The sequence below is a fragment of the Aotus nancymaae genome, unplaced genomic scaffold (genome assembly GCF_030222135.1).
Source record: "Aotus nancymaae isolate 86718 unplaced genomic scaffold, 86718_ANA_hifiasm-v0.15.2.pri h1tg000029l, whole genome shotgun sequence".
Taxonomy (NCBI): Eukaryota; Metazoa; Chordata; class Mammalia; order Primates; family Aotidae; genus Aotus; species Aotus nancymaae.
Genome location: NW_026988442.1, coordinates 21,049,250 through 21,070,399, shown reverse-complemented (window position 1 = coordinate 21,070,399; position 21,150 = coordinate 21,049,250). Strand labels below are relative to the sequence as shown.

Here is a 21,150-nt window from a genome sequence, read left to right as displayed (position 1 = left end):
GGTGTTGGGCCTCTGTGCCTCTTCCTCTGCTGCCACCATGTTGCTTGCACCCACTATTTCTTATCTTTTTTATTTTATTTTATTTTATTTTATTTTATTTTATTTTTTAGAAGACAGGATCTTGCTATATTGTCCAGGGTAGAGTGCAGTGGCTCAATCTCAGTTCACTGAAACCTCCACCCACCTTAACCTCCCAAATAGCTGGGTTACAGGCACGAGCCCATGCCTGGCTAATTTTTGTATTTTTTGTAGAGAAGAGGTTTCACTGTGTTGCCTAGGCTGGTCTTGAACTCCTGAGCTCAAGTGATCCACCCACCTCAGCCTCCTGAAGTGCCGGGATTACAGGAGTGAGCCACCACTCCTGCCTACACCCCCTATTTCTTGATTGTGTGTGTGTCTGGAGCTCGGAAGATTGCACCTGTTGAGTTTTCTTTGCTGTGAGAAAGTAAGAATTTGTAAATGTATACACAGATACTCTCCTGTGTAGTCATTTATTCAGTGACTATCTCTTGAACACTGGGACATGCCAGATGTTACTTAAAGTATTGGAGAGACACCGGTGAGCTAGACTGACAGTGTTATTTCAGTGGGATAGGCAGACAGTAAATGAGGAAAAATAAGATAATTACAGATGAGCAGTATTTACTGCAAAGAAAATAAAATAAGGGGATAAGAATGATAGGAGTTGGGGCCGGTGTGGTGGGTCATGCTTGTAATTCCAGCACTTTGGGAGGCCAAGGCAGAGAGTCACCTAAGGTCAGGAGTTCAGGAGTAGCCTGGCCAACATGGTGAAACCCCATGTCTACTAAAAATACAAAAATTAGCCGGGCATGGTAGTAGGCACCTGTGATCCCAGCTACTCGGGAGACTGAGGCAGGAGAAATGCTTGAACCTTGGAGGCAGAGGTTGCCTTGAGCCAAGATAGTGCCATTGCACTCTAGCCTGGATGACAAGAGCAAAACTCTGTCTCAAAAAAAAGAATGATGGGAGTTGGGTGCCCTGATTTAGATAGAGTGGTCTAGGAAGATGACATCTTAAATTATGAAATAAGAAGGAAGAATGTTCCAGGCAGAGAAAACAGTATAAACATGTAGAGTAAGAATGTGAACAGGTGGCACCCCGGAGGCACAGGATGGGACAGGCACTTACTACACAGCACCAGTCCCAAACAGAGTAAGTCAAGTTCCTTTTGAGTACCCTGCTGCCTCTCTTTGTCAGTGTCCTTTTTTTTTAAAACTCCTTTCAGATACCCAAAAGCACCCCTTTCCCATTCTGTGAATTCATCTTCCCTTCCTGTTCTCAGCCAGTTCTTGACTGACTTACCTGACAGATTTATTGAATCCCACACAGGGTCTTGCTATGTTGACAGCCCAGGCTGGTCTCAGACCCCTGGCCTCAAGAGTCCTCCTGCGTCAGACTCCCAAGGTGCTGGGAAGGTGGGCAAGAACCACAACACCCAGCCTGTTTGTTTTTAATTGTCAGAACATCGTTATTCATTTCTCTTTGGCTTTCGTCCACCCCAAATGTATTAAAAAATAAAGAACAAGTTGTAAGCCCAAAAACGGTTAGAGCTCTGTAACTTTCTCCAGAGATCAGGGGTGGGACATTGTAGCACCACTGCCCCCTAGTTGTGTTTTACTCCAGAGGTTTTTATATTTATACCTTTGCTGATGCATTTCCTCTGGACTTCATCTGAGTTCCTGGCCCTACTTCTGAATGTTTCTTTCTCTACCTCATGGTTTTTTTTGGGTGAGTTCTCTTAGGAAAATAAAGAATGGTTTGAGGTTTGACTATAAAATGAGGAGTCTCTTAAATGTGATGAGACTCACCCTATTGTCCTTCAGGTAAGTCATCTTGGGAGAGTTATTTCCATATAATTTAGCTGCTTGTGGCCTCGGCTCTCCTAAACAGGGGTTTATTTTTCTCTGTTAACAAGAAGTCCAGAGGTAGGCAGTTGAGGACTAGTAAGACAACCTCATAGTGTCATCAGAGTCCCAGGTTCCTTCTGTCTTTTTCCTCCACTATCCTCAGTGTGTGTGGTTTATAGCCTCATGATTCCATCCCAGAAAGGAAAAATAAGGAAAGCAGGCATGTTGGTTTTTACAGGAAAGCAGAACTTTGGCACTTATCTTCAGGAGGCTCTGTTACACCTCATTGTCTAGGACTGTGTTACCTGGCCAACCCTCAGAGTCTGGAAGTGATTTTGGTTGAACATGTTGCTGCCCTGTACAAGAGTCAGGGTTCTGGCAGTGAGCAAGAAAGAGCGATGTATGCCACGAAGGCCGTTAGCAGTGTCTGCAGGGCTCCTCTATCAGACTTCTGCCCAGAACTTTTCAACTCCCTCTTGTAATTTACCCTCAACACCATATGAGCCAGAAAAAAAAATCAGGGTCAGTACTTAATGGCCATATAAGATTGCTCCGTTGAAGGTCTCATAAACCATATTACTTACCTTGATCACTTAATTTCCAGAATTTTTCATCAAACCGTCTCCCAGTAACAGATTTGCTACTGCTAAACATACAGAAAGAAGGCCCAGCAACTAATTGCAGTAGCCACAGACTACACAACTCATTGTTCAGCAATAGACAACTAATTGAATAAACTATAGTATATTCAGCTTTGAAAAAAGAATGAAGAATATCACTATATCCTGCTATGGAATTGTACCCTGTATATATTGTTAAGGGGGGGAAAAATAAGGTGGAAAAGGTTTGTATCGTATGTTAGCATTTATCTTAAAAGGCTGTGTGTCTTTGTAGCTATCTGTCCCTTCCCTACCAAGGATAAAACTAAAATCAACTTTGCTTTTAAATGGTTACCTTTAGAGAACAGGTTGGAAGTGACAGGGAAAGAAGCTAGTTTTTCCAAATATGCCATTCTGTGTATTTGACTTTAGAACCATTTTAAGTATTTTACCTCGTTATTAAAACAAAATTAATTTTTTAAAACTTTTTTAAAAGTTGCAAAAATTACGGAGAATTCCAATGTACCCTTCACCCAGCTTCCCTTAATGTTGACATCTTATATAACCATAATATAATGATTGAAACCAAAAGCAACATTGATATGATACACTTTAATCTACAGACCTTATTCATTTTCCTTTAGTTTCTCACAAGAATATTTTTTCTGGCCCAGTATCTGCATTCCATTTAGAAGTCATGACTCCCTAACCTTCTCCAGTCTGTGACAGTTCCTTTGTCTTTCCTTATCTTTCATGACCTTGACACTTTTGAAGGGTACTCCTTATCTTTCATGACCTTGACACATTTGAAAGGTACTGACCAGCTGTTTTGTGGAAGGTTCCTCAGTTTGTGTTTGCCTGATGTTTTCTTAATGGTGAGATTTGAGGTTATGATACTCTTGTATTTTAGGCAAGAGTATCATAGAAATCACACTATGTCCTCTTCAGTGTGTTATATCAGGGGATGCATTATATGAATACATCTTATAGTCATGATGTAACTTTGATTACTTGGTTAACATGCCATCTGCCAAGTTTCTCCACCATAAAATAACTTTTTAATCTCTAAAAATTAGTATCCTCTGAGTGGCTATTTTGAGGCTCTATCCTGTTTCTCATTCTCCTTCTTTCCGTTAATTTTAGCATCCATCAATGGTTCTTGCTTTCAGTAAATTATTACCATGGTGTTTAGCTAATGGTAATTTTTTATTCTCATCATTCTTTCTACATTTATTAATAAGAATTCTATAACAAAGTTGTCCTTTGTCTCCCATTTATTTATATCAGTATTGGCTCATAGATATTTCTTTTATTTTATAATCCTTACTCATTATTTATTTTGTTTTCAAGTTGTTCAGGTTCGGCCACTGGTAGTTCCTTCACATTGGCTTCTGTGTTTCTTCTTGAAATTCTCCCATAGTTTTTTGAGTGCTTCTTACTTTCTGGCACCATGAGATGTTCACGTCCATGTTGCATTTTTCCTGCCCCAGCCTTGGAATTGACCATTCTCCCAGGATCCTTGCTTCTTTTATTTGAGAATAGCATTTATAAACCAAGATCTGGCTACTAGGCATGCCCGCTGCTACTGGAACGTTATTGCTTCTAGATCCTCTGTGTACATGGAGCTAGGAAACAGATGTATGTATACTTACACAAGCACTCATACAACACAGCTATATTTATTCTGTGTATATTCATCCATAGCGAATTTTCTGGTTACAGTATGTATAGTCTCCTCTTACTTATTTGTAACTTCTTTCTCTGGCAGGATGAAGCCTTTTATCATAACACAGTATATTTACTCATTTATTTCATCCTACTATACACATCAAGTAGTTTTAGAATTGCTAACCCATATTTTGTGGAAAATACATTTACCAGAATATAATATTGGTCTAGTGGGGTTTTTGGTCTTTAGTATTATGGGAATATAAGCAAAATACTGTTTACCAAAGTTGCTAAGTTTATTTTCTTCACCATCTCCTTCAGTGTAGTTAAATTAAGAGGGGGAAACATCAATTCCTAAAACTCAAAAGCAAAATGAAACAATTGACTCTAGCTGTGTATCAAGTGAATAGCATATAACTCACAGAAAAGGATTATTTCAAGGGTCTATATTTAATATTTTTATACATTTTCATTTCTGTATAATTTCATTTTGTACTCCAGTGTACCCTTTATCCAGATTCACAAACTCTGTTTATATTTTGCCTCATTGACTCTACCATTTTTGCTCTTTCTCACTCTCTCCTTTGTGTCTGTCCCTTTCTTTCTGAGTACATGTGTAGACACATCACTTTTTGTTTGAGGTATTTGAGAGTAAGTTGCAGGCATTGTGCCCCCTTGTCCCCTAAATACTTTCAGTGTGTAGTTTACTGGGACTTTCTCTTGTATATCCACGGTTGAGTTCTCAGAATCAAGAAATAAAAATATTGTTCTCCAATCTACAGTTCCTATTCAAGTCTTAACCGTTTCTTTCAACGTCTTTTATAGCTGTCATGTCTCTTTAGTCTCCTTTAATCTCAGTCAGTTCCTCAGTTTTTCTTTTTATTTTATGGCCTTCAAGTTTTTGAAGAGTACTGGCCAGTTTTTTTTTGTAGGTTTTCCCTCAGTTTGGGTTCGTCTGTATTTCTTGAGGATTGGATCTAGGTTTAGTACCACCACAGAATTGACACATCTTCTCAATATATCACATCAGGAAAAACATGGTGTCCATTTGTCTGATGATAGTAACTCTGATCACTTAGTACAGTGATGTCTGTCAGATTTCTCCACTATAGAGTTTCTGTTTTTCCCTTTGAAAATAAGTAATTTTGGAGAAATACGTTGGAACTATATCTATTCCTCATCAAAGTTTCACCCATTGGTTTTAGCATCTATTATTTTTGGCTGAATCGGTTATCACTATGATGGGTACAAAGTGGTGATTTTCTAACTGTCACTCTGCACTTGTTAGTTAGCATTTTACTATAAGGAAGAGTGTTCCCTTTTCCTCCCATTTATTTATTTTTGTCAATATGAATACATGGGTTCTTTTTTTAATCAGTGAGTTATAATCTATTACTATCTTTATTTTGATGTTCTCTTTGTATAGTTCTAGACTTAGCCAGTGGGAATCTCTTCAAGCTTTAAGTTTTATTCTCATATGTCTCCCTCATTCGTTGAGTACTTTGTTACATCTGACGCAGTAACATGTTTCAAGTTTATTCTGTACTTTCTCTACCACAGTCCTAGCTACAGTTAGCCATTTCTCTAGTACACTGTGGCTCTGTCGTATGGAGAATGGTTTTTAGAAATCAAGATTCAGGAATTAGGTGTGTTCATTGCTACTGCAATGATGTTTCTTCTAGGCCTTCTCAGTGGGCATAGCTGGAATACACACAGAAAGAGAGACTATGATATATGCATATGTATAAATATATGCATTCATTTGTATATGTGTGTATACACACAAGTGCATACATAAACATGCCTATCCATATCTATTTCTGTATCTTTACGTATATGTATGTGTGTGTATAAATACACATGTAAACCTAGCCATGAGTTAACACTGATACCTCCAATTCATTCTAGCACCACAGAGTTTATTTTCGTTTTCCTCCTTTCCATTTTTATAATTCCTTCTCCAACAGTGAAAGCCCTTACTCCTGCTACCCGCAACATCTTTACTCATTTGCTGAATCCTAGATTAAACAGAAAGTAGTTTCAGGATTGTTAACCCTGCAACTACAGAAAAGAAACCTACTTTCAACTGTGTATTTAAAACACTATACATACTTCGTGGGATATAACCCTAAGTGGCTGAGGGAGAGAAAAATCTTGCATTGTTTTTGGTAATTATGTTTTGAGTCAATTGTAATGGTTTTGGTTTTCTGAAAATATTACATTATGGGACAAATCAAATGAGTAATGATATTGGTGTAGTGGAAAACTGAGTTTTTCAACATGATTAAAGAAATAGAGATGTGAGGTTGATGAAATTAAAATCCCTCAATCATAATTTGAACTAAAAGTATCAGTATGACCTCATGCTGTATTTTGTCTCATGCTATGTTTATATACACCATATAGACACAAACACTTCCTATATTTGCCCACTAAGTAGGCCCTAGAAACCATGACCATTCTAGTAGCAGTGACCAACCCTAGGGCATCCAGATTGTTGTCTCTTAAGTTTTCTACTCCTACCTATGACTAGACTGTTTGTTAGCCACTTGCCCTACAGCCTGGCCAGAGAGAGGAAAAATTAGCTGTTCCCACTCTCTGAAGACCTTTGCTCTGGTCTTCCTGGTGGCCCTGCTGAGCACAGAGAGCCCAGGGTCTGTTTTGCTGCCCCTGCTTGGTGGCCTCACATGTAAGCTCTTGCCAGCCAGCCCTGTGCTCCTTCCTCAGTGGGGTCTGGGTCTCCCCGTAAGTGACCACCGTTGTTAAGTCTAAGAAAGTGACAGTAGAAAACAAGTTCTGCCTTCCCTTCTGCCCCAAGGACAACTTGGTAAACCAGGATATATTAGTCCATTTTCACACTGCTAATAAAAACATTCTAGAAACTGGAAAGAAAAAGAAGTTAAATTGGACTTATAGTTCTACTTGGCTGGTGAGGCCTCAGAATCATGGCAGGAGGCGAAAGGCTCTGCTTACATGGCGGCAGCAAGAGAAAAACGTGAAAGAAGCAAAAGCAAAAACCCCTGATAAATGTATCAGATCTCATGAGATTCTTTAACTATCATGAGAATAGCACTGGAAAGACTGGCCCCCATGATTCAGTTACCTCCCCTCTGGGTCCTTCCCACAACACATGGGAATTCTGGGAGATACAATTCAAGTTGGGATTTGGATGGTGACACAGCCAAAGCGTATCATAGCATATGCAAATTTGGGGCACCAAGATGAACTTCAAGCTTTCTTATTGCAAGGAGGACCTCTGTAACATAGTGGGTCGAGTAGCAGGAGGTGCCTGGGATCTACCTTCCTTTAGCCCTGCTCTGATAGTCATTTCCTGTACCCCCCAACCCCAGTGGCCTTTCTTCTGTCCCAATACTCTTACTGAGCTTCTCGGTCTTTGAGTCACTTTAGTAGTAAGTTATAGGAATTCTGGTGTCATTTTCAGCCTTGAGGTTAGGGGAAGAATGTGGGCAGGGAATGGGTGGAGGCTGCCATATCCAGAGATTCCGGTACCAGGTGAGTCCCTTATGGGCAAACATAGAATTCCTGCTTAGACTCACCCCCTTTCTATGGGCCCAGTAACTTCAAATCCAACTTAAATAGCCTGGCCTCAGACACGGGGGCCCCATTGCTTGATATTCTGATCTCCAGGATCAAGATCATGGGGCAGGAGCAGGAATCCAAGGCTCCAGTCTTGCTCTGCGACTAACTCACAGAGGAGCAAGGGCCGCATTTCTTACTGCTCTGGGCCAAGGTAAGTGAGGACCCTGGGTGTCCAGTGATACCTGGAGGGCTCACTCACATGGCAAGGCCACCCCTTCCTCTCAGTCTCAGTAATCACCCCTCTGCTTGCTTTCTTGGGGGAAAAAACATTCCGACAAAAGAAACTAGGACTCCTGGAAACAAAATGGCTGAAGCCAGGTCTGGGCAGGAATTGTACAAGAGGAGTATGGAATATATTGAAAGCAAAGGAACTATCAAAAGACTTTGGTATAACAAACATAAATGTACACATATTCATATCTATTTATGTATCTGTGTATGTATATGCATGTATATATACACACACACACCTAACCGTGAGTTCATACTGATACCTCCAGTCCATTGAAATACCACAGAGTTGATTCCAGTCTTCCTTTTTTCCACATTTGACTAGGTCATGTTGAAAGAACTCAGCCATGGGCCAGACGTGAACAGCAATAAGAATAATCCCTGCAGTGCAGTGAAACATGGCAGATGTATTTAAATGTATGCCTTCATTGTATTCCATAAAGAAGTAATATAAAAAATTTCATTGGATCTCTTTTTGGGATGTTATTTTGGAAACGTTAAATAAAGAGAAAGAATCAAAGATCTAGCTTGTCACTCTTACATGAACTGTACATTAGGGTAGCCCCTGATGAATTAACAGATATAGGCAATGATCATCAATTCAGAAGAAAGATGACCAGATACCATTTGCCTCTTGATGGACATTTAGACACTACCTATGAAGTACTCTTGCCAGAAGTCAAATCTTAGACTGATCAAGTTCTAAGGTACAACTCCTAATTTAGAGACAATGCAGGGAATAAAGGCACCTATTCAGTGACACAGCAGAAATTGAATTGTTTTTAACTGTGGCAATGGTGATAATATATATTTTACAAGAGTCGGTATCTTTAGAAATGGGTATTGAAATATGTAAGGATGAAACAGTATGGCGCTTAGGATTTGCTTCCTAACAATCTGGGAGGGTGGATTGTGGTAAAAATAAAACAAGATTGTCCATAAGAAGTCATTATACTTTTTTATATGCTTTTGTATGTTTGAGAATTTCTATAGCAAAATTTTAAAGTGCTACCAGCTCTGAACCATCTTCTAAGAGTACAGGACAGCATCCTGGGAATGAGTGCCACTCATGCACAGACAATAGCCGGGGGAAGTGGGGAGGACACCATGTCCTTCTCATTGCTTTATCCCTGGTGCACAGTAGTCAGTACACGATGGGAGAAGAAATGAGTGGCCACAGAGGTGGCAGCCAACTTTTGGGTGTGATTTCTCTTCTGAAATCAGTCCCATGACCGAGAGCTGGCCACTCACACGTGACATTTAAGCACTCCCCTATTCCCAGGGCTGCTGTTGTTATATTTATGGTGACATGATGCATATGACCCTCCTTCTTCCCAGGCTCAGGCCCGATGTCACCGCATAGGCCAGAGCAAAGCTGTGAAGGTGTATCGCCTCATCACTCGAAATTCCTATGAGCGCGAGATGTTTGACAAGGCCAGCCTAAAGCTGGGGCTGGACAAGGCTGTTCTTCAGGACATCAACCGAAAGGGTGGCACCAATGGGGTAAGTGTGATGGGCCTGCTCTGGAGTCTTAAGGGTCATTGGTCACACAGCCCAGGCAGGCTTCTCTTAGCACTGTTTCAGGGTTACTTTCACTGCATTGAGCCAGCCCTCGCATAATTGTTGGGTAATTCCCTACAACAGGGTATTCAGAGTCAGGTCTCTGTGTTTTCTAAGTGGATACTGGAAATCCGTAGAAGCAGTTATGAGGTAGGTTTGCCCAGCATGGTGTGACATATCAGTAAAGAAGTTTTAACCATGCCCATTAGAAGCCAGTAGATCTTAACACTGTATTTGTTACTATGCCTTATCTCATACCTCGGACTTTGAGCTTTGAGAGTGACTGGGACCGATTTTATCTATGTCCCCTCAGCGCCTAACAATGCTTGGCATAAAAGACATAAGGTGCTGGATGGTAAGTAAATGAATGAATAAATTAGCAGCTTGAAATAAGACAGTTAAAATATTTTTCCCTTTCTAGGGGGATAAGAATTGCAGCTAAGATTCTTAAATGGTCTTAAAGTATAGACAAACAAAGCAGAATATCTCCTTAATCTCTGAACTCAGGGCATCAAAGATTGATGCTTAAACCTTCTAAATGAGTTGTCTTTAGTCCAGATGTTTCGTATCCTCTTAGCTATGCATATGTTGCTAAGTATAATACTTCAAGTTAGTCATACAGAGAGTCATGGAATTCCCTCTTGTGATTGATATAAAGAGAACCAGATTCTTAATTAGAACCAGAAGAGGGTGTTTGGAACCCCATTTCCTGTTTTCCTCAAGAGTTGAGAAGATCACATTTGTCATGGGATAATTTTTTTTTAGCTGAGAAATGACATCATTTCCAATACTAATATACGTATTTATTTAATAATGAATAAATCATTGTTCTTCTGCTTGTTTGGTACATCTGGAGGTTTTTAAAGGTACAGGCTCAAAGTAAACTAGAAAGATGTCAAAAATACCATCTTCAGTGCTGCATAGTTTTAGTGGCTTGTGACATTTGATAATAACCAACATCCTGAAGAATGTTAGGGACCTTGGATCATGTGCTGGGCTTTACTGCAGAGCTGCCTATAGAGGACTGTCTGCCTGCCCTCCCCAGAGTATCGTATCTGGGTTTTCATTAGCTGAAGTTTGTCGCCTACGTCGTTTGTTCTTATAACATGTAGAGTTCATGGAGGAACGATGTACTCAATCACAAAGACCAGTTTTGGGGCTGTTTTCCTCCTGTACATTTTCCACTTTGTGAGCAGCCTTTGGTAACCTGTTCAGGTACAGCAGCTCTCAAAAATGGAGGTGGAGGATTTACTTCGGAAAGGTGCTTATGGAGCCTTAATGGACGAAGAAGATGAAGGCTCCAAGTTCTGTGAAGAAGACATAGACCAGATTCTGCAGAGGAGAACCCACACCATCACCATCCAGTCTGAGGGGAAAGGGTCCACTTTTGCCAAGGTACAGGACCTTCTCTCCAGAGCTGTTGGGAGTGGGAGAGGAAAAAAAAATGTTTATTCTCTGAAACCCATTAGCAGGGTTTCTGTTTTTCTGAATGCAAAGCCTTGAAATTGGTTGCACATTTAGTCTGCGTGACTATCTGAAGAGATAGATCCTTAGAGGAAGGAAGTCTGAATAGGGAGTCAGGGGCTATAGAAAGAAAATGCCACTCCTCACCTTTGAGAGCTGATCTTTAACAGACAGAATAAACGCTCTGTTCTCAGTTGGCTCGGTTTGCAAGGACTGCTCTGAAACCTTCCAGTGGACATCTTGATTCCCTTATAGAGCACTTCTTGATCACCGTTAGAGAGTGGAAGCTCCAGTGAACAGTCCATTCCCCAAACTCAAGCAAGTAGTTTGTTTATTTTATGGGAAAGAGATTTCACTTAAAATTCTCAGCTTCTAGTCTGGGTGCCTCTTTCCTTTGCTGTTTCGGTCACTGTATTTAGAACTTAGCAGATCACTCTCAGGTTTCCCTAACCACAGCCACTGCTGATTCCTGTGTGAGCTTTGTAATCTGTTTGATTAAATCTCCTGTTTGGTAACATCTGGAAATTTTTGGTAGGATATTCTGTGTTTATAAGGAGAGTATGGGTAAACTATCCCTTGTTTCTACACTTCATACTGCCCACCCCAGTACCTTTTCTATAGCAGACATTGGTAACTGTTGCACTAAAAGAAAAATCTAGAAAATTTGTAAGAGTTAACTCTTTCATAGGGAACTAGACACCAAGTGGTACATTGCCATTGTCTCTGGGGTTTGCCTTCCTGCTTCTAAGTTTGAGCTCCAAAAAAAATGATCCCTTCCGTTGAAATTGTAATTTCCACACCCAATCTTTAAAATAAATGAATAAAAAAGAATATCCTTGAGATTTTCACATTCATTTTGGAAGCTCTGTTAGGGTTTTGGTTTTGAATGCAAATAGATAATATACTTAGGTTTCTCCTGTATTTGAAATAACACAGGTGTTTTATTAGTTTGTACTATGTTTAAGCAAAGTTTGTTAATTCTTGTCTTCTTCACAGGCTAGCTTTGTGGCTTCAGGAAACAGAACAGATATTTCCTTAGATGATCCTAACTTTTGGCAAAAATGGGCTAAAATAGCTGAACTAGACACTGAAGCAAAGAATGAAAAGGTACAGCATAATAATATTTTATTCCATGGAACATTCACTTGTGTCATACATGACAATAAATTCCTACACAGCTCAAGTTATTATTTACTCTTGAGTCTTGATTCTCAAATGATATTTGTACCATACTTAACACATGCCTGGCACATAGACAACACTCAATAAATCTTAACTGTTGTCATTTTTAAATGACCAGTCTGTTGGGCACCTGGGAAATTAGACAAAGGCGATTAGAACTGGAACTGGACACATGGGTCAAGTTCAGGTCTCTGTCTCAAGCCAACATTCTGTCCCTGGCATGTGACCATTTTATTTCTATTTCAACACTTCCTGTGAGAGAAACTTCACACATAATAGAAAGACGGAAAAAAGCGTGACAAAAGTTTGTTGGCTTTACCTCCATTCTTTCAGTGTCTCATGTTTTCTTCATTCTGAACATGAGAAAGAGAATGGGCTTTGGAATGAAACCAGAGTATGCCTTTGGATGAAGTACTTGACCCCCACTGAGATGAGTAGAAAAGGAGGTGGTGAGGCCCACACTGTGGGGTTATGAGATAACATTTGTGGATATAACTGGCACTAGTGCCCAGCCCACTATGAGGCATCCCTTAAATGTTAGTTTCCCTTCCTTCATCTCTGACCCCGTCACCTCACTTCAGGATGAGTGTCTTCTCAGGTAAGTATTGAACTTAAGGTTCCACAAACCCAGGAGACAGTCCCTGCTTGTAGTTTAGTAACCAGCACCTAGCCAGAACCACCACAGGTTGCTTAATCTACCTTCTTTTCTCCTATAAATAGAAATGCTGATTTTCCTCTTTTAAGAAGATCCTCTGTTCCCCTTTAGTAACCAGTTCTAAGTGTTTTACAGTGTCACAATCAAGAAGCTACTGTGTATGCAGGACAGTGGGTGCAAGCAGGGGAAGAAAGTGCTGTGGCCCTATAGCCAGGCAGAAGCACTTGGAGCCTTCTGAGTTGGGAAGCACGGTGACCAAAGCAGGGATAACACTGGACAGACACTATCTGGGCTATGTGGAGTAGTAGTCAGGAGGTTAGCCTGGCTTGGGGAAGAGGTATAGGGGGAAGAAGTGAGGAGCAGGGAGCAGTGAAGACTAGCAAATGGCCAGGGGGGCCATCAGAGTGAGGGAAGCTCCTGAGCTAGAGATGGTATTTTCAGTGAAAGGCAAAAGGTTAGTAGATAGAACCAGTAGAAGGCAGATAAATAAAGCAGGAATATGCGTTTGTCTTCAGAAAGTTGCTGAGCAGATGGAATTCTCTGGCTTGTCTTGTCTCCAGAGTGCAGACTGCTCTCTGCATGCTGGGCAGAACAGCTGGGGCTTCACCACTCCAGTCTTCCTTGGCAAGAGCCGACCACCACTTTGGTCACTGGGGGGACCTTGCCTGCCCACACTCCGGGTAGAATGACTGCAGAAACAGCAGATGGTGACGAGCAATACTGGGGGCCAGGGAACACACCAACTTGAGCAAGTCCCAGAGAATCCTCTCTGCTTGTCCTGTGGTCTTGGAGACAGCAAGTGTGCTGGGAAGGGAAGAGGCTTTTGTGCTGGAGGATGAGACAGGGGCATGTTCTCTCCCAAATGTGTCCTGGGGATACACTTGTGCATTGTGATAGGAATAGAGAGAAGAGGACTTTCTTCCCAGTAGTCCTCTCCATTTCCAGGAAAGCTTAGTGATCGACCGACCTCGCGTGAGAAAGCAGACCAAACACTACAATTCATTTGAGGAAGACGAGCTCATGGAGTTTTCAGAGTTAGACAGCGACTCAGATGAAAGGCCCACGAGATCCAGGCGCCTCAATGACAAAGCCAGGCGCTACCTCCGAGCTGAGTGCTTCCGGGTAGAGAAGAACCTGCTCATCTTTGGGTGGGTATTGGCTCTGCTTGGTTTTGTTGTTGTTATTGTTTGTTCTCCTCTGTTTTTCAGTCCCTGAGATTTGTCTAGGATGTCTCTCCAGTCCCCTCTGGAATTACAGGGCAAAGGGGGATCTGTTGGAGCAAGAGAGCACTGTGCTTTCTGCCCAGAATCCCTCTCAGCCACCGTGTGCTCTGCAACCACAATGCAGATGTGCCATGATTTTCTCATACACATTTGTCACAGAAAATCTCTGGTACTAATTTGCTGTCTGGTACTGATTTCCCGCTTCCCCTCATCCCTCAAGGATATATAAGGAGTCCACACAATAGATTTTATAGTCAAGGCATGATTCGTGCAGGGCTTTGACTCTGGTAGAAATCAAAAGTTCAGCTTCTATGAGCTCATCATTGCTTTTGAATAGTGCTGCTGGACTCTTTTAATTCCAAATTTATTCCCTGCTCCCAGTATTTTGGTTCCTCCCTCTTTAACATTGTAGTGGCCATATGAAGCACTCAGTGTCCAACATCCAGGTCACCTTAGTGATACTTGGTGTGCCACAGTCCGGTGGTCCTCAAAGGCCTTCCAGGACAAAGCCCTCGGGATGATTAACAGACCTACAGAGAACAAAAATCATATATGGCTCTTGTTTCTCCTTCTATGGGGAGGCTGCATGCATGGCCTGGCCCGTCCTTCCAATACCTGTCTGTATGTCCACTGTCAGCTGGGGCCGGTGGAAGGACATCCTGACTCATGGCCGATTCAAGTGGCATCTGAACGAGAAGGACATGGAAATGATTTGCCGTGCCCTCTTGGTGTACTGTGTCAAGCATTATAAGGGGGATGAGAAGATCAAGAGCTTCATTTGGGAACTGATCACACCTACCAAAGATGGGCAGGCCCAGACCCTCCAAAACCACTCAGGTGAGAGGTGGCAGGGCCACGCCTAAGAAGCACAAATTCCCATGCACTTCATTCTGTCTTTCTCTGTGGGGCTGTGTGGCTGTGCTTTAGGGGACTTCTCTTTCTCGGGTGTTTTTCAGAATGTTACCATTGGGAAAAGATGATGCTTTCAGTTCTGCCTCAGAATCTCCCCATGTTACTACCTGTGATATTTTGTTTAAGTACAACTGGGCCCTCTTAAAGTTTCCCACATCCAGACCTGCCCACAAACCTGAATCTCACGCAAGTTCCACCTCTGAATTAGGGACACACGCCTTGTGCTCTGTGACTTGCCTTTTGCATTTCACCGTCCTGTCCCTTTCCCACCTCTGTCTGTGCTTTCTCTTATGCCACACTCCTTCTTCCCTGTCCTTGACCAACACACCCCTTGAAGTTTCAAGTCAAATGTTCCTTTTCTCCCAGCCAGGTTGTAAGTTCCCAAAGGCCACAGGTTATGTTACACCTTCCTTAATCTCCACAGGGTACCTGGGAAATATTACTGACTAAATGGTCCTGGAGTTTACTAAGGAGGAGACCAGGTGCATGGCCTTCCCACCAGCACTACCTATGGGCTGAGGAGTAGGGTCTGCCATCCAGACCACAGCCCAATTCTGTTCTTTCCCCAACCCGGCTCTGTCCTGAAACCCATGTTTAACCCCCCTTGGCTCATCCACTTGCCCTATGCTGTCTTTCTGTTTCAGGCTTGTCTGCCCCAGTCCCCAGAGGGAGGAAGGGGAAGAAGACAAAGAACCAGCTGCTAATCCCAGAGCTAAAGGATGCAGATTGGCTGGCCACCTGCAACCCCGAGGTGGTCTTGCATGATGATGGCTATAAGAAACACCTCAAACAGCACTGCAACAAGTGAGTGTGCCCCCTCCCATACCCTGGTGGCAGCCTGGCTCAGACTGCTTCAATTCCTGGAAATCCCACAGGGAGACCACTTCATGCTCTTGTGCTACTTCCATGTAAGGTCTAGAAAGACCAGATGTGTTATCTGTGGTCTAAAGTGGGTCAGAATTCATGTTACAGCTCCTGTAACTCCTTTAACAATACTTCTGTTCTCCCACAGAACCTGGCCCCTCTGCCATTGCATTATATATACCCCTGAGGATTTTTCTGTTTTGACCCTCAGAAACCAGTCAGGTCATCCTCTGCTCCTGAGGTCACATTAACAAGGGCAGAACATTGGCCTTGGTCGCTGCTACTCTCAGCCTCCTCTTCCAGTTTGCTGTTGCCATTCATGGCCTTCAGTTATTTGAAAGGCATGCATTTGAGATAGTATTCTTTGTATCTGTAGGCTAACAGCTGGGGTTGGGTGGGGTGGAGATAGCAAAAAAACAGTGATTGAAAATGAAACTTTGTTCATATGTAGTTTAGTCTTAGGGTGTTAGGGCATTCAGCGACAAAACAATGGCAAGTTTGCATGTGGATATTTGCATCACTGTGCAATGTATCTGACCCTTGGAAACTATCTAATTCATGTCAAGGTCATGCAAGAGTTATCTTTCCAGCATTCCTGATAGGCAGTGTGAGGGCCTCTGGTTGCACACCTCTGGTAATCAAGAGTTTATTACCTTATAGGTTAAGAGCTTTTGCTTGGGTTTTCCTGCCTCCCTGTAACATCTTCTTAATTATTCTGTAGTTGTTGGGTTGTGGGGTTTTTTTTTCTTTTACAGATAAAGTATAATCCTTTCTCTTGATCATCTCAAATATTTGAAGATAAGTTTCATGCCCAATAGTGTAATAAAAGCTATTGTACATGAAAGTACAGGTTCTTCAGAGACAGCAGTAAGCACTCAAAATATCGTTATTACCACCATATTATTTCAGCCATGAAATTGTCATCAAAAGAAACTTTACAAACTTAACTAGCATTCTTTCAAATCCAAGCTAATAGCAGACAGGATAATGGTTATCCACTCGGGGTGGGATAGTAACTGGAAGGGAATACCAACAGGACTTAAGGGAAAAAATTCTGCTTCCTGATCTGAATGCTGAGTATACACGTATGTTTTGTTTGTAGGAATTCTTTAAGCTATACGTTTGTGCAGTGTGCACTTTATGGAAGTATATTTTATATCAGTAAAATACTTTTAAAAAGAAAAAAGGATATGTCACCACCCAAAATATTAATGGGTTGTTTTCTTTGGCTAAACCAAGGGTGTTTCACACCTGCTCCAGCTGTGTGTCCCTTTGAGTTCAGACACCAGCTGGGAGGAGGGGGCTGTCTATGAGGAATTGCCCATCCTTCCTCTGAATTGATTTCCCTTCCATTCGGAGGAAAATTGAATACTGTTGGCTTTAAATTCTGTTCTCTCATGTTGCAGATATTGTCAGACGTCAACACATTTGTTTCTCTTTATAGAAATGGAAACAGCTTTCCCTGTCTTATATTTTCAGGAAAGCCCTACTCTAATTGAGCTAAGTCTCAGCAGGCAGAACTCTGACATTCTGTTTCAGTTTTTACTAAGGAGGCTGTCAGCTACTACCATTTACAAATAAGGATTGGCAGTGGTTGTAAATTTTTAAGAGTTCTTATTCTCTGGGCTTTGAAAAAAAAAAAAAAAAACAGGCCGGGCAGGGTGGCTTACTTTGGGAGGCTGAAGCAGGTGGATCACCTGAGGTCAGAAGTTCAAGACCAGCCTGGCCAACATGATGAAATCCCATCTCTACTAAAAATAACAAAAAATTAGCCGGATGTGGTGGCAGGCACCTACAATCCCAGCTACTCTAGAGGCTGAGGTAGGAGAATCGCTTGAACCCAGGATGGGAAGGTTGCAGTGAGCCAAGATCACGCCATTGCTCTCCAACCTGGGCAACAGGAGCGAAACTCCATCTAAAAAAAAAAAAAATCTCAGAATTATTTGAGTTGATTGAAGTTGAGATGAGAAATGGTATACCAGAGATAACAAGGGTTCTTTCCAATCTGTAAGTTCTAACTTTATGTGTTTCCACCTATAACTTGAGCCCACAGTGGCACTGTCTACCCAGATTTAATAGATAGAAGTTATGCTTTGTTAGAGGCCTCAATCCCTTTGTCTTAGTCCATTTTCTGCTGCTATAACAGAATACCACAGACTGGATATTGGTTCATGGCTCTGCAGGCTGGGATATCCAAGAGCATGATGCCAGCTTGTGGGCAAGGGTCATCTGACGGTGAAAGGTATCACATGGCAAGTCTGCATGGGATACATAGAGAAAATGTGGCTGAGCTTATTCCTTATCAGGAATCCACTCCTGTCATAACAGCATTAACCCATTCATGGGAGCAGAGCCCTCTTGACCCAATCACTTCTAAAGGTCCCACCTCTTAATATTGTTACAGTGGCAATTGTTTCTAACACACGAACTTTTGGGGGACACATTCAAACCATAGTACATACCCTTCAATGTTAACTTCTTTTGAATAGGTAGTACATATATGTGTTTAGAATCTCTTAAACAAAAGTAAGGAAAAGTAAGTTTTCCTCCCACCTCCACTTCCCCTGTTGTCATCTCTAGAGTCAACCACTGTTAACCTGGTTCTTCCAAAGATACTCAGTTCATGTACCAGCATATGTGAATGTACAGACACTTTTTTTCCATCCTTAAAATATCTGTGGTACATACTGTTTGATCCCTTTTTAAACAATTTATTTGCAGATCAGTTCTTATATAAGCTTATGTAAATGGGCTTTCATTTTTAATGTCTAGCCTTCATTTCTGGCTGGTATTGAGCGAATTACAAGCATTCTTCTAAACCTCTTTATGTCCCTGAATAGGAAGCATTCCTTCAAAGTGGTCTGCCCTATGGTCTGGTCTACGGTCTGCCTACCCTTCCTTTTACCCTGTTTTTACACGCATTGAACCTGGGCCCTCACTGTTATCTCCTGTGCTTTCTTTTCATGGCTGGTGTCATTTCACAACTAGACTGCTGTAGCCTCCTCAAGAACAGGGTTGAATTTGTTTACTTTTATTATATACCTACAGCACCAAGCATGATGCAGGGCATATAGTAGTTGTCCAACAAATACTTGCTTAATTGGTTTGTCTGAGACATGTTTGATGCATTCCCATGGAGCCTGAGTATGGTCCATACAGAATAAAAATGAATTGAGCACCTCAGAAGGGAAGATACATTTCCATGAAAAATAGACAACTGCCTTTATTCATTTAACTGTGTACAAGTGAAACTTCGAAAGCACCACTGTTCACCTTACTCACTTTTCAGTAGCTGGCCTCTTGGAAGCCCATTCTGCCTAAGAGGTCACTGTGGCCGCATGGAAGGGATGAGTACTCTTAAAGATGGGAAGCGCTGTCTGTTCCTGCTGCCCACTATGGCTCACAGGATGGTCTCACAGATAACTGATGCAGTCATTTTCTTTTGTAAAATGGGAATGATCACAATAATGTCTGCCATAGTGTTTTGTTTTTCTTGTACCTTCTCTTCTATTACTTCATAATATTAACTACATGGGAATGCCCAGAATTTCCCAGTGTTAACTTGGGGATGTGGTTCACAGACAGTTACAGGTTCTAATTTGTTTTCATTAATGTGTTCACCTTTAATAGAGTACTTCTGCGAGTCCGGATGCTGTACTATCTAAAAGCTGAAATCCTGGGAGAAGCAGCTGAGAAAGCGTTTGAAGGAACTCCTGCCAGGTAAAACAAATCAAACTTAACATATCAACGTTAAAGAATTGATATAAAGTGCCTATTCATGGAGCTGGCCAAACTTGCCTGTGCTTAAAGAGGCCCATGTTCCTCCTACTCCTTGCCCAGGACCAGTGACCCGGATGGGAGAACAGGCAAGTAGAGTAAGGACAATTCATCAGGTCATCTACAAATAAAATAAAGGAGAAAACCATTTCTTAGAAACCTAGCCCTTGGTGAGTTAGTTCATTTTATTTCCCTCAAAAGTGTTGTAAATTTTCTTTTAAAACAGTCATTTCTGTACCTTAAGTGATTACAGTAGAATTAGTATCGGTTCCTGATCTGACATGTATAGACTGGAAGTTTTACCCAGAATCCCATTGTTGGCCTTAGTATTCATATACATACTTCCTTTATTTGCTAATCATATTAATAATATGTGCGGCCTATTTGATTTGTTGCATGTTAGTTTTGCAAATTAGTGTTTTAAAAACTATAGAATCCTGTGGGAGTATCTCAAGATTTCCAAAAGTGAGGCTACTAGGTTCTCAGCGGCCACTTAATAAAGCTGTCAGAAAGTCCCAGTTTATAGATGGGATCACCAAGTGCAGTTTGCTAGCTCTGTGCACGCCTGTCATTCTAAGAGAATACCAAGAGTGCTGATATTTGGACTTTGTGTTGAGATTAGCTGGGGACATGGTTTCTTCTTTCTCTTGATTTCCACTGAGCAATGCTGGTGTCTTTAGGGGTCATAGGAGCACTAAAGTAAGAAAGAGGGACATAGACAACCCTACCCATGGGGCAACTTGTAATCAGAGCCAGGCCTCTCAGCAACTGTTATCACTTTCTATGCCTTCCAGAGTCACTATTGTAATTTCCAGAAGGGACAGGGAGTCTATGTGTTTTGGTAGATAGATTCAATTTGAGTCATATAAATGCAGCAGAATTCAGCCTGATTATTTCCATCAGGTGTTACCTGGCAGCAGTACTCTGAATTTACTCTGTTATGTGTAGAAAGTCATAGGTGGTAGCTGGGTAGAACACAGAGAGAAAAAGTCCGCTGCCCACCCTCTTTCTTCCTCTGCATTCCTCTATCTCTCACTATCCTATTCAGGTTGAGTATCTTATTGTGGAGAAATTGCCACAAGGCATGAACAGCAGTTCATTCCAGAAAAGTCATTCAGCCATGGCTCTGTGCAGGCAGAGCCTTGGGTACCAGAAAGGTGAGGGCCGGGAAACACTATCCCTACAGAGGGAGCTGGGCCTGGCAAAGAGCAGTCAGTCCTGTGTCATAGTAAGAGCCTGATAGAAGAAACTTCATAGGCAGCTGGAGGGAGAGGGAGGAGCCATCCAGGTACATGCTATTCCCTAAACCCCAAAACTTTAAAGAGCAAGGGACTATACTCAGTTGAAGGAAGATAATGAACTTAGGGTGTATGTGAGCTCTCAAAACATGGACAGAAACTCAGAGAGGGGCTAATACCTGCATGTCTGTGCCCTAGAGTGAGTTATGTGCATCCCTTTGGCCAGGAGCAATGCAGTTTCTGATCAATTTTGACCTAATAGACCACTGCCAGGAGGTGCCACCCGTTATGGCAGTCAGCCTCTGAAAG

The 21,150-nt window shown here is 41.8% G+C and overlaps 1 protein-coding gene across 2 annotated transcripts in view; it reads left to right on the top strand.

The window, feature by feature from the left end:
• Positions 1-21,150, top strand: part of CHD6 (chromodomain helicase DNA binding protein 6) — a 199,830-nt gene that overhangs the window by 137,044 nt on the left and 41,636 nt on the right. For both annotated transcript variants that reach the window (XM_012455000.3, XM_012455001.2), the window contains exons 18-24: positions 9,305-9,469; positions 10,742-10,921; positions 11,987-12,097; positions 13,773-13,975; positions 14,688-14,887; positions 15,607-15,766; positions 19,457-19,546. In XM_012455000.3, the coding sequence (XP_012310423.2) occupies positions 9,305-9,469; positions 10,742-10,921; positions 11,987-12,097; positions 13,773-13,975; positions 14,688-14,887; positions 15,607-15,766; positions 19,457-19,546 (1,109 nt within the window). The remainder of the gene's footprint in view (positions 1-9,304; positions 9,470-10,741; positions 10,922-11,986; positions 12,098-13,772; positions 13,976-14,687; positions 14,888-15,606; positions 15,767-19,456; positions 19,547-21,150) is intronic.